General features: G+C 36.3%; 1 protein-coding gene across 1 annotated transcript in view; it reads left to right on the forward strand.

The window, feature by feature from the left end:
* Positions 1 to 16,344, forward strand: part of LOC136157377 (phospholipid-transporting ATPase ABCA3-like) — a 270,924-nt gene that overhangs the window by 93,399 nt on the left and 161,181 nt on the right. Inside the window, exon 11 of the mRNA XM_065919286.1 lies at positions 7,720 to 7,857. Coding sequence (XP_065775358.1) covers positions 7,720 to 7,857 — 138 coding nt within the window. The remainder of the gene's footprint in view (positions 1 to 7,719; positions 7,858 to 16,344) is intronic.

Below are 16,344 nucleotides of genomic sequence, written 5' to 3' on the forward strand. Positions count from 1 at the left end.
CAATAAACCTATTATATATTGAACTATGTAACATTTTGGTAGAAGAAACTATTTTCAAAATTAAAAAAAATTAGTGAGAATAGTGTCATGTTTTATATTTTTCAAATATCTTTCATGTTTGCTTAATTGAAGATAACTAGATTCTCATTGGATAGTGAGTATCTGACTCTGCATTCAATCTGTTGCATTATTGTTTTGTTTGAAATATTTGAAAAAAAAATGCAGCCTTACATAGGCATGTAGTTTTTGAAAGGTGGCATATTTTGGAAGCCTTAAGTTTATGTATGGTTGTTCACTAAAACTTAACTGATGATCATTTACTAGCTATTGATTGAAGTTTGGAATCTGAAAACATATTACTGAACATTTCTTAATCTGTTAAAATAATATCCATCAGTATATCTTGCAAGTTGAATAAATATTTAAGCAAGCATAAATTTGTCATAATTTATCTTGATTATTTGGAAAAGATTCATTCACTAATACATATCTTGTAAGTGATGACACATTTCTTTATTACATCATCAAAGGTTCACCTTTATTAATATGAATATTATATCATCAAGGTATTTTGCCAAAATTGGAAATCTATTACACAATAGTGGATAAAAATTTTTTAAATTTTTACTTCTCAGCAGAAACCTCAATTTTTTTCATTGGTGATAAATATTGTCAGTTCTTTTTCTTGAAATGAAGCACTACTTTATTAATTTGTAAGAAAGATGTCTATTAGATAGCCAAGTCTTGATTAACTATAATTTTTATGTCTATCATCCTCTCAGGTAAAAATGCCTTTCTATTTTAAAAAGTGGCTAGTTGACCCCACAACACAATGAGAAATAATTTAGGGCTCCCATTATATTTTGATCTGCTAAAGAAATGCATTGTGCATATTTCTCCTTTCATTACACAGAATAATAAAAATTCATATTCAAGGAGTAAGACTTAGAAAATTACTTTTACTCCTTCCTCAATGATGCAATTAAATAATTGTTTTTACTGTGTTTGTCTAGTTGTGAAAAATTACATTTAGTACAGTTTTTTACTACCATTTGATTTAAGTCATCACAATTTTTCTCAATATTGTTTTTACACCATCAATAAAAATACCAACAGTGTAAAAAGGGAAATAATGTACTTTACTTTTTATTTATTTTACTTTTTATGGAGTTATAATTAATGTATAATATTATATAAATTTCAGATATACAACATAGCGATTCACAGTTTTAGAGGTTATACTCCGTTTATAGTTATAGAATATTGGTATTATTCACTTTGCTACACAATATATCTTGTAGATTGTTTTATAACCTAAAGGTGTGTACCACTTATTCCCCTGCCCCTATATTGCCCCTTTCCACTTCCCTCTACCCACTAGTAACCACTAGCTTGTTCTCTATATTTGTGAATCTGCTTCTTTTATGTTATATTCACTAGTTTGTTGTATTTTTTATAGTCCATGTATAAGTGATATCATACAGTGTTTATATTTCTCTTTCTGACTTGTTTCACTTAACATAGTGTCCTCCAAGTCCATTAGTGTTGATACAAATGACAAATTTTCATATTCATATATATGTATATATATATAGGAATACTTTATCTATACTTTAGGGCTTCTCTGATAGCTCAGTTGGTAAAGAATCTACCTGCAATGCAGGAGACCCCAGTTCGATTCCTGAGTTGGGAAGATTCCCTGGAGAAAGGGGTAGGCTACCCACTCCAGTATTCTTGGGCTTCCCTTGTTTCTCAGCTGGTAAAGAATCTGCCTGCAATGTGGGAGATCTGGGTTCAATCCCTGGGTTGGGAAGATACCCTGGAGAAGGGAAAGGCTACCCACTCCATTATTCTGGCCTGGAGAATTCCATGGACAGTCCCTGGGGTCACAAAGAGTCAGACACGACTGAGCGACTTTCACTTCACTATCTATACCTTACCCATCATGTTGATGAATACTTAGGTTGTTTCCATATCTTGGTATTTGCAAATTATGCTGTTATGAACATTGGCGGGGGGGGGGTGCATGTATATTTTCAAATTAGAGCTTTTCTTTTGTGGGGATATATACCCAGGAGTGGAATGCTGGGTTGTAGTTAGTTGTGTTTTTAGTTTTGGGAGAAACTTTTATAGTGTTTTCCATAGTGGCTGCACCACTATGGTGCAAGTTACATTCCTACCAACAGAATAGGAGGGTTCCCTTTTCTCCACATCCTTACCAACATTTGTTACCTGTGTTCTTTTTGATGATAGCTATTCTGGTCGCAGAGTCAGACACGACTGAACTGAACTGAACTGAACTGATTCTGACAGATGTAACGTGGTACCTCATTGTGGTTCTGATTTGCATTTCCCTGATGATTAACAATGTTGAACATCTTTTCATGTGCCTGTTGGCCATCTGTATATCTTGTATGAAAAACTGTGTATTCAGTTCTTCTGCCCATTTTTTATTTGGGCTACTTGTTTTTCTGATGTTGAGTAATATGAGCTGGCTTTTGGGGGGGGGGATATTAACCCTTTATTAGTTACATCATTTGCAAGTGTTTTCTTCCATTCAGTGGGTTGTCATTTTGCTTTGTTGATAGTTTCCTTTGCTCTACAAAAATTTTTAAGTGATTATGTCCCACTTGTTTACTGTTGCTTTTGTTTCTTCTGGCTTGGGTAAGAGATCCAAAAAATATTGTTATCATTTATGTCAGAGTGTTCTTCCTATGTTTTCTACTAGACGTTTTATGGTTTCCAGTCTTATATTTAGGTATTTAATCCATTTTGAGTTTCTTTTTGTATATAGTGTTGGAAAGCATTCTAATCTCATGTATTTTACATATAGCTCTCCAGTTTTCCCAGTACCATTTATTGAAGAGACTTCTCTCCAGTCTTAACCTCCTTTGTCATAGATTAATTGACCATAACTGTGTGGGTTTATTTCTAGGCTCTCTATTCTGTTTGATTGATTTATATGGCTGTTTTTGTGCCAATACTATACTGTCTTGATAACTGTAGTTTCATGGCATAGTCTAAAGTGAGGGAATATGATAGTTCTAGCTCTGTTTTTTCTCAAATTGTATTGGCTCTTTGGGGTTTTTGTGTTTCTATACAGATTTGAAATTTATTTTTCTAGTTCTGTGAAAAATGTCATTGGTATTTTAATAGAGATTCCATTGGATCTGTACATTGCCCTGGGGAGTATGGTCATTTAAAAAATATTAATTCTTCTAACTCATGAACAAAGGATATCTTTCCATTTATTTGTGTTGTTTTTAATTTTTTAATGGTATATTGTAGTTTTATTAGGATAGATCTTTTACCTCCTTACATGAGTTTATTCCTAGGTACTTTATTGTCTTTGATGCAGCTGTTAATGGGTTGATTTTCTTAATTTACTTTTCTGAGCATTGATTGCAACAGGTTTCTATATGCTAATTTTGTAACAGGCAACTTTACATAATTTATTAATGAGCCTTAGTAGCTTTCTGATAGCAACTTTAGGATTTTCTATGCATAGTATGTAATCTGAAAATCTTGAATTTTCTTTCTTTTCAACTTGTATTCTTTTCATTTCTTTTTATTCTCTAATTGCTGTGGCTTGGACTTTCAATACTACGTAGAATAAAAGTGGTTATAGTGGAATCCTTGTCTTGTTCCTGCTTTCAGCTTTTCATTGTTGAGTATGATGTCAGCTTTTTATATATGGCCTGGATTATTGTTGATATATGTTGCTTCTATACCCATCTTCTAGAGAGTTTTTTTTTTATCATAAATGAAATTCTAATTTTGAAAAAATATTTTCTCCATTTATTGAGATTATATGTTTTTTTTTTCAGTTTGCTAATAGAGTGTATCGTATCAATTGATATGTGGAAATAGAACTATACCTATGTCCCTAGGATAAATCCCACTTGATCATTGTGTATAATCTTTTTAATATATGGTTAGCTTCAGGGTCTGGGAGGATGGGAAATTGAGGAGGTGGTGGCTAAAACCATCAACTAGATAGAGGTAACGTTGTTGTTCAGTTGCTAAGTCGTATCTGACTCTTTGTGACCCCATGCACTGCAGCACACCAGTTGGCTCAAATTCATGTCCATTGAGTCGGTGATGCCATCCAACCATCTCATCCTCTACTGCACCCTTCTCCCTTTGCCTTCAACCTTTTTCAGCATCAGGGTCTTTTCTAATGAGTTGGCTCTTTGTATCAAGTGGCCAAAGTATTGGAGCTTCAGCTTCAGCAACGTTGGGTGCATAGACGTTTGCAATTATTATATCTTCTTCGATTGATTCCTTGATCACTATGTAGTATCCTTCTTCGTCTCATAACACTCTTTATTATAGAGACTGTTTTGTGTGATAAAATGCCACTACTCTGGCTTTCTTTTGATACCTATTTGCATGGAGCACCTTTTTTTCTATTCCTTCGCTTTCAGCCTATGTGTGTGTCTACATCTGAAACGAGTCTTGTAAGAAGATATACAGGTCTTGTTCCATGTTCGTGTTACCATTCAGCCACTCTGTGTCTTTTGGTTAGAGCATCTAGTCTCTTTATATTTAAGGTAATTATTGATATGTATGTTCTTATTGCTATTTTGTTAATGTTTGGGGTTTGTTTTTGAAGTTCTTTTTTCCTTTCTTCTTTTATGATAGATTTTTGGTTCATGGTTACCATGAGGTTACTATCTGCTGCTGCTGCTGCTAAGTCGCTTCAGTTGCGTCCAACTCTGTGCAATCCCATAGACGGCAGCCCACCAGGCTCCTCCATCCCTGGGATTCTCCAGGCAAGAACACTGGAGTGGGTTGCCATTTCCTTCTCCAATGCATGAAAGTGAAAAGTGAAAGTGAAGTCGCTCAGTCGTGTCCAACTCTTCGTGACCCCATGGACTGCAGCCTTACTAGGCTTCTCTGCCCATGGGATTTTCCAGGCAAGAGTTATGGGGTGGGGTGCCATTGCCTTCTCCGAGGTTAACATCTACATATATATATATATATATATTTATGTAGATGTATGATAAATATATATATATATAAAATTTGGATGGAAGAGCCTGGTAGGCTACAGTTCATGGGGTTGCAAAGAGTTGGACACGACTGAGAGACTTCACTATCACTATATATAATTCCATGGACAGAGGACCTGGTAGGGTCACAAAGAGTTGGACAAGACTGAGCTAATAACTTTCACTTTCATATATACATGCACACACACACACACACACACACACACGTAATTGCTGATCTCTTAATTTTAAATGTATTTTAAAAATCCTGCATTGTACTCTGCTCCCCTCATGATTACTGTTTTTGATGTTATATTTTACATCTAATTATTTTCTGTATCTCTTATCTGCTTATTGTGGATAATCTTATGGGAGTTTTCTTGAGTGTTATCCATTGCTTTTCCTATGCTGCTTTTAATACTCTCTACCTTTAATTTTGCCATTTTAATTACAATGTGCTTTGGTGTGTTCCTGTTTGAATTCATCCTGTATGAGATTCTCTGCACTTAATGGTTTTGGATAACTGTTTCTTTTCCCAGGTTAGGGAATTTTTTAGCTATTATGTCTCCAGATATGTTTATACCCTTTCTCTCTCTCTTCTCCTTCAGGGACCCTATAATGTGAATACTGGTATGCTTGATATCATCTCAGAAGCATCGTTAACTGTCTGCATTGCCTTTCATTCTTTTCTTTTGTTAAGCATCAATGATTTCTGATACTTTGTCTTATTGATACTCAGCTTATCGATCTTTTTCTCCATATTATTTAGTCTACTGTTGATTCTTTCTAGTGTATTTTTCATTTCAGTTATTGTGTTCTTCATCTCTGTTTGCTAGCTCTTTATATTTTCTAATTCTTTGTTGAAAGGTTCTAACTTCTCTTTCTGTGCATCTATTCTTCTCTTTAGTTTTTTGATGATCTTTATGGTCATTACTCTAAAATTTTTCTCAAGTAGATTGTCTATTGCCCCTTCACCTAGTTCTTCTGGGTTTTAATATTGTTTCTTCATTTGGAACATATTCCTCTGTCACATAATTTTCCCTAACTTGCTGTTTTTATGTCTGTGTACTTTATATATTAGTTACATTTCTCAACATTGGAGAAGTGGCCTTGAAGGGGAAGTCTAATGCATCCCAGCAGCACACTCACCTTTCACTACCAGAGCTATATGTTCTAGGTGTGCCCCCTATTTAGGCTATATGGATCCTTCTGTTGTGGTGGGCTGATTACCATGGGTAATCTGGCAGGCTTTGTTAGCCTTGGTCTGGTTGGTTGCCAGGCCCTTCCTTGGGTAAGGGCTGTTGAACACTAGTTTCTGGGGCCAGGTCACGAGGTGGTTGGATTCTGAACCCTGTGGAGCCCTGGGCCTGTTACTGGTTCATTGATAAGTGGAGTTGGGGTCCAGGAGATCCTGGGGCTGTTGCCCCCACACTGGTGGGTAAGGCCAGGCCCTAGACCTAGTGAGGGTTCACTGGTAGCCAGAGTTAGGTCTTATGGTTTGGCGGTGGGACCCAGGGATCCCAGAGTTATTGTTGGACTGTTGGTGCCTAGGACTGGCTCCTGACACAGCTGCCTGTGGGATCTGGCATGTCTCAAAGCTTTGTTGACCTGTTACTGGGAACAGGGCCCAGCCAGTCCTAGGGCAGGTGCTGGCCTGCTGGTAGCTGGGCTCAGACCACAGGCTGTGGGGCTTTGGTTGTCTTGTGGTTAGTATGCACCCACTGTCCTGTGAGACTATTCCCAAGGCTAGAGCAGGATCACTGGTGGGCAGAGCTAGGGATTCTGGGGCTGATGCCTATCCACCTGTGATGCAACAGGGCCCAGCTGCATGGTTCTGGGGGTCCTGCTTGTAATGCCTGCACGTTGATGTGTGGGGCCAGATCCTGGGCCCCTAGCTGGGCAGAGACATACTGCTCGTGCTGTGAGCTCAGAAAGTCTGGAGGTAGACCATCTGCTACTTAGCTGATTCTTACAGGCTGTTGGGCAAGGGCATTGCTGGGCCCTAAGGCTCATCAGCTAGAAGGAGGATTCCAAAACGGTGCTTGCCAGCAAGTGTCCATGTGGTACAATAAGCTCTCCCAAATGGCTGCCACCAGTGTCTATATCCACAGGGTGAGCTGTAGTGGCCTCATGCCTTTCCAGGGGTCTCTCCAAGATTAGCAGACCCAACAGCATTACCCCCAGGCTTCTTTCAAATTACTGCTTCTTCTCTGGGTCCTGGAGAATGTGATATTTTTTGTGTGCCCTCTGAAAATGAAGTGTCTATTTCCCCTAGCCTCCTAAGACTTCTGAAAGTAAGCCCCACTGGCCTTCAAAACCAAACATTCTAGGAGTTATTTTCTAGGAGTATACCATAATGGAACAGAATATGAAAAAGAATACATATATTAAAGTGCTTTTATGGAAGCAGTTTTGAACTCACAAATTCATTGAAAGGGTCTTAGCAATCTTTAAGGATCTTTAGGTCACATGTCCAAATAAAGAGACTGACTCAGAATGATAGAATGCTTTTTGCTGAACCATATTAAAGTGACATTTTAAATAGCATATTTTGTAGTTATTCTGTAGGAATTAAAATTATAGGCTATTTGCTTCCAAATTTCCTTTCAAGTTATCTGCTGCAAGCCATCTCAAAACTGAAGTGAAATGAGTCAAAATGTTTTCAAGTTTAGGAACATTTTATTTTTCTGTCACATGATAGATTCTGTTTTTCTTCTTTTCTTAGAAAGGCTACTGGCTTGGAAAGCCTACAAGCATTAGGAAAAAGGAAGATATGCATGTTGTTAGTACAGTTCAAAATGCTTATTTTGAAGAAGAACCTGTTGGTTTGACGGCTGGTATCAGGATTCAACATTTGTACAAGGTATTATTTACAGGTCTCTTTTCCCCTGTACTATTGAAATGTAATTTACAACACATAGTAAATTAATTATCTGATGCAAAGAGCTAACTCATTGGAAAAAACTCTGATGGTGGAAAGGATTGAAGGCAAAAGGAGCAGATGGTGGCAGAGGATAAGATGTTTAGATAGCATCACCAACTCAATGGGCATGAATTTGAGCAGACTCTGGGAGATAGTGAAGGAGAGGGAAGCCTAGCATGATGCAGTCCATGTGGTTGCAGAGTCAGACACAATTTAGCAACTGAACAATAAAAATAACAAATGTTTGTCACTGGCCATAACCCTACTCCCATATGATGTTAATAAAAGGTTATAGTCAGCCGGCTTATTATTTAATGAGACAAAATGAAATTTATGCAAATAAAATAAAAATCCATGTTTTCCTCTATTCACTTCTGAATAGAATTCGTCCTTGTATAGACGATGACTGTGTATGCTACAAGTCTTCCATCATAGGAGTTAATTTTTCATTGGAACAGTGAAGACTTGTTATGTAAATACAAATTTCTGTTCACCACTCTGGCTTTACTTATTCTACAAGTTATGCATTAGGCCATTTGTTTGCACTATCCTCTTTTGAAGTGTTCTGCAAGGACATGTTCTGAGACATATCAGTTTACCTGGATTAACTGCAGGCATGTATCATTCAGGTAACCCATATATCTGCTGGCATTCTCTTGGGCCTCAAGGTGATACTTCATGTGTGTATTATTCAAGTAACCCGTATGTCTGCTGGCATTCCCTTGGACTCAAGGAGATACTTCAGCTTAACTTGAACTGCTAATCTCACAATTTGTGGAAACTCATATATCTCTTCAAAATTTCTACTAATCATTTGTGGGTGTTAGGAAGAGGATAGGACTTTTTATTCTATTATGGTTTTCTCTGCCTCCAGCATATTGCATTATGATTCTGTCTTTATCACATCACTGTAGATGTAAAACTGTATTTTCATTGTATTTTCTCAGGAAGTCCATTCAAGTCACAATTTTGTGATTTATGATAGGATTATATTAACAGCCACATGAGCCATTTTACCACCCATATCCTTCCTCATCTCTGTTTTTCACTTTTTCACCCACATTGTCCCTGAGAGCTTCCTCTAATTTGTGTAGTAGTTCATATTTTTCTAGCTCTTTCCCCCAGACTTGCATATCCAGACTTATGAGTACTTAGCAGAACCAAGGACTTTTTATGTACTATTTATTTATTTATTCAGAAGTTCAACAAGCAGTTCCTTAGCACCTTTTATGTTGTAGAAACTGATTGGTATTGGAAATATAGTTGTAAAATATTCAAATAAAATATCCCTTTTAAAGGAAGTGTAAGCAAACAGTTTGGGGTACTCCTGCCTCCAAGTAGAATGGGGAAGTTCTTGGTAGCCTGACACTCAAACTGAAAACAGTAGAAGAAACCCGATAAATTATATTTATCAGACAACTGCAGAAGCTATAAGGACCAGATTATTTTCAATTCTGAAGAATAAGCAATCCTTTTAAACTGACCTTAGAAATATTGGCCATTTTCTCTCTTGTAGTTATTTTCTGACTAGGGACTGAGAATCAACCCCTGCAACCTCTACTCCAAATAAGAACTCTACTGAAATAAAGAGGCGCTTGAGCATTTTGGTGGTTATAGTTGGCTGGCATGACGTTTTGGAAACATGAAGCGGTCCCATGTGATCAAGTTTCCCTTTGAGATATTTAAACTGATGTAGAGAGCTTCAAGTGGGATTCTGGGAAACTAGATCAAGGATTCTAAAAGGCAGCATGAAATCTGTAAACCTGTGAAGCTCAGAACCAAAATCACACTGGAGGAAAAGCACACAATTGGCCTCCCCACCCCAGACACCTGGCATATTTGGAGTTGTAATAAGTAGAAAGCTAAAGAACTATATTCAAAACTATAAAGGACAGAATAGAATCTCCTTTAGGCTTACTGGACTGAAGATATATAGACCTGCAAGATATTCCATCAGAAGTTTAAGAGGACCGTTCTTACAGAGTAAGAATGAACTAGGATAGCTCAAATCTTTCTAAACTTCCAATTGGTTATTCACTCCACTGAATTCCAGGTTAGATGTAATTGATGACCTCTTTCCCTTATCTATTTAATCAAGAAAAGGGGTTACTTTCAGATGGAAGATGGCTGGAGCCTCCTTGGTTATTTTATACAAAATGCATAGCACAAATAAAGAATTACTAGACATGTGAAGAGGTTCAAGATAGTGACCAGTAACTAAGAATAGGAACATACCATGGAAGCAGACACACAGATTACCTAGAAATAGTTGGCAGAGAAAGATTTTACAAGAACTATGAATGCTGAAATAGAGAACATATTAAAAGAGTGATATTCTCATCTGAATGGCTAAAATAAAAACATTTGACAACAGTATTTGTAGCAAGGATATGGAAAAATGTTATATTTTTAGCAATACAAATCAATATAACAACTGCGGAAACCTATGTGTCAGTGTATCATTCAAAGTTGAGCTTGGAAACAGAAATTATTCCCCAGTAATACAGAAATTTTAGTGCAAAGAAAGTAATAAAAACAGGTAAAAATACTGTTAGGAATAAATCAAACTTTAAAGAATATAGACATAGTAGATTAGAGAATAGTCACTACTCTAAGGCTCAGGAGGTAGTATTCACTGGAAGAACAAACTTGGAAACATTTTTTCCTCTCTACCAAGGATGAGGTCAAATTTACTTTACTGAAGGCTGTGGTTCTGTGGCTGCGAGAATGGTAAGAAGTTTGCTGAGGTACCGTAGGCTGTGTCTGGCAACTGGAAAAACCTCGTACTGGGTGACAGAGAAACATGCCAGGAAACTTCTTGCTTGGGTCCTGGAAAGAGAAGCCACTGGATGTGGTAATGATGAGGCTTGCTGAGGTGCTAGTGCTACCTTCTATGAAGCCACCACTGAGTAAATGGTGAAGTCTGACTGGAAATCTGCCTGAAGGGATAATGGTAAGACTCCGAAAAAGATGATTATATTATGTATTATAGAATGTATTACATCATGAGGGAAACAAGACGATTGGATAATAACTTGGACATACAACAAGAATGAGAAGTAATTTTGATGGAATAGTGAAGGAAAGCCTCTCTGTGAAGGTGACCTTTGTGTTGAAATCTGAAAGATGTAGATAAATCAGGGAGTTGAAAAATGAGAGATAAAAGATTAAAACAGAACATTAAATCCAAGTTCTGAGATGGAAAAAACATTGTCATGTATTTGAAGAAGCAAACAGAGAAGAAATGGTTGAAACAAGTTTGAAGAGATAGAAGCCAGATCAGGTAGGAACCATTAGGTCACAGTAAAGTTCAATAAACTTTGGACTTGAAAAATATTTGAAAGTCACTAAAGGAGTATGATTGCTATAAGAACGTAATCTGATTTATGCTTTGAAAATATTCTCTGACTGTGGTGTGGAGAATTACTGAGAGGAAGATGAATAAGGAAGTTTCTGTAATCATAACAGCTTGGACTAGGGTGGTGTCAGTGAATTTGAGAGAGAAGTGAACAGTTTAAGGCTGTTTTCTGTAATTAGAACTGTAAAGAGTGCAGCAGGTTGAGGGAAAAGGAGGAAACTCATTTGATTTGGGTTTCTGACTTGAACAATTGACTGGATAGTGGTGATATTTACTGATATGGAAAAAACTGGAGAAGAATTACATTTTTTTTTTTATTTAAAAGTGGAGGCTTGAGGAAATTAACAGATCTCTTTTGGATATAAGTTTGAAGTACCATTTAAACAAACATCCAGGTGAGATATCAAACAGTTTTAGAAGTCTAGAGTTTAGGCAAATTTAAAGCCTGACATGCATTTGAAATTTATCAGCAGAGAGATGACATTTAAAACAAATATCAAGATGAAGGCTTAAGGAGAAAATGTAGATATGGTGCACTTTAATTATAATGTAGTATTTTCCATTACTCTCTATATTCGTCCTTTTCTCAGCATCTGTTCAAGTTAGCAGAAGGAGTTTAAGAGATGAATTCTAAAACAAATATGTTTGATTCCCACCTCTTCCATGTATTTTTTGTTTCTTAAAATATCTGAGCTTAATTTTCTTCATTTGCAATGTGGGGAATTGTAGCTACCATATAGGTTTGCTTTATGGGTTAATTGTGAGATGTGGTATATAAAACCAAACAATGCTTGGCACATAGTATATATTTTGAAGAGTTCGTTCTCTTCCTTTACCAACTGCTTCTCCCTCTCTACCATCACTTGTACCTACTGGTCTTTGAAAAATAACCAATTTTTGTCCCTGTGGCTTCGAACATATTTCTCTAAAAGATATTTAACCTTACTGTTTCTATTATTTTATCATTACCTAATTCCCTGGATAATTTAATTTTATCCTCCACCATGGTCCTGGGAAGACTATTGCTACTATCAATAAATGAAATGATGTTGTCTTAGTTTTACCTACCTGCTCTCACTGTACTTGATATCCTAATCTGCAAAGGTCAAGGAGGCAAGTAGATATGATTTTTCTCACTCGTGAAAGTTGATGATTTTTTTCCATTACAGATAGACTTTAAATATATTTTATTTTTAGAACAGTCTTACATTTATAGAAAATGAAAAGATAGTAAGATCCCCATATATTTGTGTATTTTCAGTATTTTCTGTTATTAACATATTAATATGGTACACATGTTACAGTTAAAAACAAATGTGAAGTAATAGGATGGTGTCAGCATCACAGCAGCATACATTGTTTGTCTTTCTCCTTCAGTCTACAACCAGTAAAATATCCATAACTCAGAAAAGTTGCTTCTGTGCAATAGACACGGTTACCAGAGAATTCCATACATCTGTGCAACTACATAGAGTGGACTAGGAACACACGGAGGCGGTGGCTCTTGAGAGTCCCTTGGACTGCAAGGAGATCCAACCAGTCCATCCTAAAAGAAATAAGTCCAGAATATTCTTTGAAAAGACTGATGGTGAAGCTGAAACTCCATTATTTTGACCACCTGATGCGAAGAGCTGACTCATTTGAAAAGATCCTGATGCTTGGAAAGATTGAAGGTGGGAGGAGAAGGGGACGACAGAGGATGAGATGGTTGGATGGCACCACTGACTCAATGGACATGAATTTGAGTAAACTCTGGGAGTTGGCGATGGACAGGGAGTCCTGGCGTGCCGCCATTCATGGGGTCGCAAAGAGTTGGACACGACTGAGTGACTGAACTGAACTGAACTGGGGGTCTGTTTCTGTTTTGTAGGCACTTTTGTGTCATAATTTAGATTCAAAATATAGGTGATATCATATATTTGTCTTTCTCTTCACTTAGTATGATAATCTCTAGGTCCATCCTTGTCATTTCAAATGGCATTATTTCATTCTTTTTATGGTTTAGTAATATTCTATAGTGTATGTGTACCACATCATCTTTATCTATTCATATGTTGATGGGCATTTATGTTGTTTTCATGCCTTGGCTATTGGGAATATTGCTACCATGAAGATAGGGTTGCATGCAACTTTTTGAATTACATACTGTGTTGAATAGAAGTGGTGAGAGTGGGATTTTAACAAAAAGGTTTTCAGTTTTCACAACTGAGTGTCATACTGGATGTTGTGCCATAAATAACTTTTATGATGTTGAGACATGTTCCCTCAATACATACTTTGGTAAGAGTTTTTTTTTTTTAATCATGAAGAGGTGTTGAATTTTATTGAATGCCTTTTTCTGCAGCTATTGAGATGATCGTGTGGTTTTTGATTTATCTTGATGTGGTGGTTCACACTGATGAATTTGCATGTGTTGAACCATCCTTGTGAACTAGCCATGACTTCAACTTGGTTGTAGTATGTGATCTTTTTTAAAATGTGCTGTTGAAAAAAAATGTGCTGTTGAACTCAATTGCCAACACTTTGACAATTTTCACATCAATATTCATCAAAGATACTGTTCTGTAATCTTTTCTGGTAGTGTCTTTGGTTTTGGTGTCAGGGTAATGGTGGCTTCACAGAATGTCTTTGAAAGTATTTTCTCTTCTTCAGTCTTTTGGAATAGTTTGAGAAAAATTGTATGTTTGGAGGAATTTGCCTGTGAAGCCATCAGGCTCTGGACTTTTGTTTGTAGGGAGTTTTGTTTTATTTTTTTGTTTTTTCTTTTTTATGGATACTATTTTTTTAGTGATTGATCCATCCAAGTTATCTAATTCTTCTTGATTCAGCCCTTCAGTTTTGAACATCTGCATGTTTCTAAAAAGTTCATTTCTTCTAGGTTGTTGAATTTATTGTCATATAATTTTTCATATTATTCTCTTATGGCATTTTGTATTTCCGTGATATCAGTTGTGATTTCTTCTCTTTAATTTCTAATTATATTTACTGGATATTCTCTTTTCCTTTCTTGATGAGACTGTACAGAGATTTATCAATTTTGTTTACCCTTTCAAAGAATCAACTCTTGGTTTTATCGAATTTCTTCTAGTGTTTTTAAAATTAATTAATTTATTTTAATTGGAGGATAATTAGTTTACAATATTGTGATGGTTTTTGCCATACATCATTATGAATCAGCCATAGGTATACATGTGTCTCCTCCATCTAAACACCCTCCCACTTCCCTCCTCACCCTGTTCCTCCAAGTTGTCACAGAGCACCAGATTTGCGTACCCTGCTTCATATATCAAACTTGCACTGCTTATCTATTTTATATATGGTAATGTATGTGTTTTGATGCTATTTTCTCAAATCATCCCACTCTCTCCTTCTCCCACTGAGTCCAAAAGTCTGTTCTTTACATCTGTGTCTCCTTTGCTGCCCTGCACATAGGATCATTGGGACCATTTTTCTAGATTCCATATATATGTGCCAATATATGGCATTTTTCTTTCTCTTTCTGACTTAAAACTGACTCAAATGCATTCTTTTTTGTAGCTGAGTAATATTCCATTGTGTATATGTATCCACAACTTCTTTATCCATTCATCTGCCAATGGGCATCTAGGTTGCTTCCATGCCCTAGCTATTGTAAATAGTGCTGCAAGGGACATTGGGGTACATGTGTTTCCTTGGGGTATATGCCCAGTAGTGGGATTGCTGGGTCATGTGGTAGTTTTGTTTCTAGTATTTTAAGGAATCTCCATACCATTCACCATAGCGGTTGTACCAGCTTTTATTCCCACCAACAGTGTAAGAGGTTTTCCTTTTCACCATACTCTCTCCAGCATTTATTGTTTGTAGATTTTTTTGATGATGACCATTCTGACTGGTGAGATACCTCACTGTGATTTTCATTTGCATTTCTACATTAATGAGTGACATTGAGCATCTTTTCATGTGTTTATTAGCCATCTGTATGTCTTCTTTGGAGAAATGTCTGTTTAGGTCTTCTGCTCACTTTTTGATTGGATTGTTCATTTTTATAGTATTGAGCTGCATGGAACACTTGTATATTTTGTAGGTTAATTCTTTGTCAGTTTTCTTGTTTGCTGTCATTTTCTCCCATTCCTGACTTCAGCCTATACTACAAAGCTACAGTCATCAAGACAGTATGGTACTGGCACAAAAATAGAAATATAGATCAATGGAACAGAATAGAAATCCCAGAGATAAATCCAAGCTGTGGACACCTTATCTTTGAGAAAGGAGACAAAAATATACAGTGGAACAAAGACAATCTCTTCAACAAGTGGTGACAAGAAAACTGAACTGGTCAATTGCATGTAAAAGAATGAAATTGCAACTCTTTGCAACACCATACACAAAAATAAATTCAAAGTAGATTAAAGATCTAAATGTAAGGCCAGAAACTATAAAACTCTTAGAAGAAAACATAGACAGAATACTTTCTGACATAAATTGTAACAAGATATCCTCTATGACCCACCTCCCACAGTAATGAAAATAAAAACAAAATAAGCAACTGGACCTAATTTAAATCAAAAGTTTCCAGTGTTTTTTAAATCTCTGTTTGTTTTCTTTCTGATCTTTATTATCATCTTCCTTCTGCTGACTTTACATTTGTTTGTTCTTTTTCTAATTCTTCTAGGTGGTGGGTTAGGTTATTTATTTGAGATTTTTATTATTGTTTTAGAAAGGCTTGTATCATTATAAACAACCCTCTAAGAACTACTTTTGCTGCTTCCCACTGATTCTGTATGACTGTGTCTTCATTGACATTTGTCTCAAGGTATTTTTAAGTTTGCTCTTGGATTTCATCACTGACTCACTTTTAAAAGCATTTTTGGATATCTTTTATTTACTAAAATGTGCATATTTTCAAGGAGATGGTCCAGTACTTTAGAAACTGCAGCAAAGCCTTATCTATGTATTTATACATATCTAATAGCCTCCCTAGAGGAGATTTTTCCAGTGGTTACATATGGCTGTGAGAGATGGACTGTAAAGAAGACAGGATGCCAAAGAATTGATGTCTTTGAACTGTGGTGCTGAAAAAGACTTCTGAA

This window comes from Muntiacus reevesi, chromosome 2, assembly GCF_963930625.1.
Source record: "Muntiacus reevesi chromosome 2, mMunRee1.1, whole genome shotgun sequence".
Lineage (NCBI taxonomy): Eukaryota > Metazoa > Chordata > Mammalia > Artiodactyla > Cervidae > Muntiacus > Muntiacus reevesi.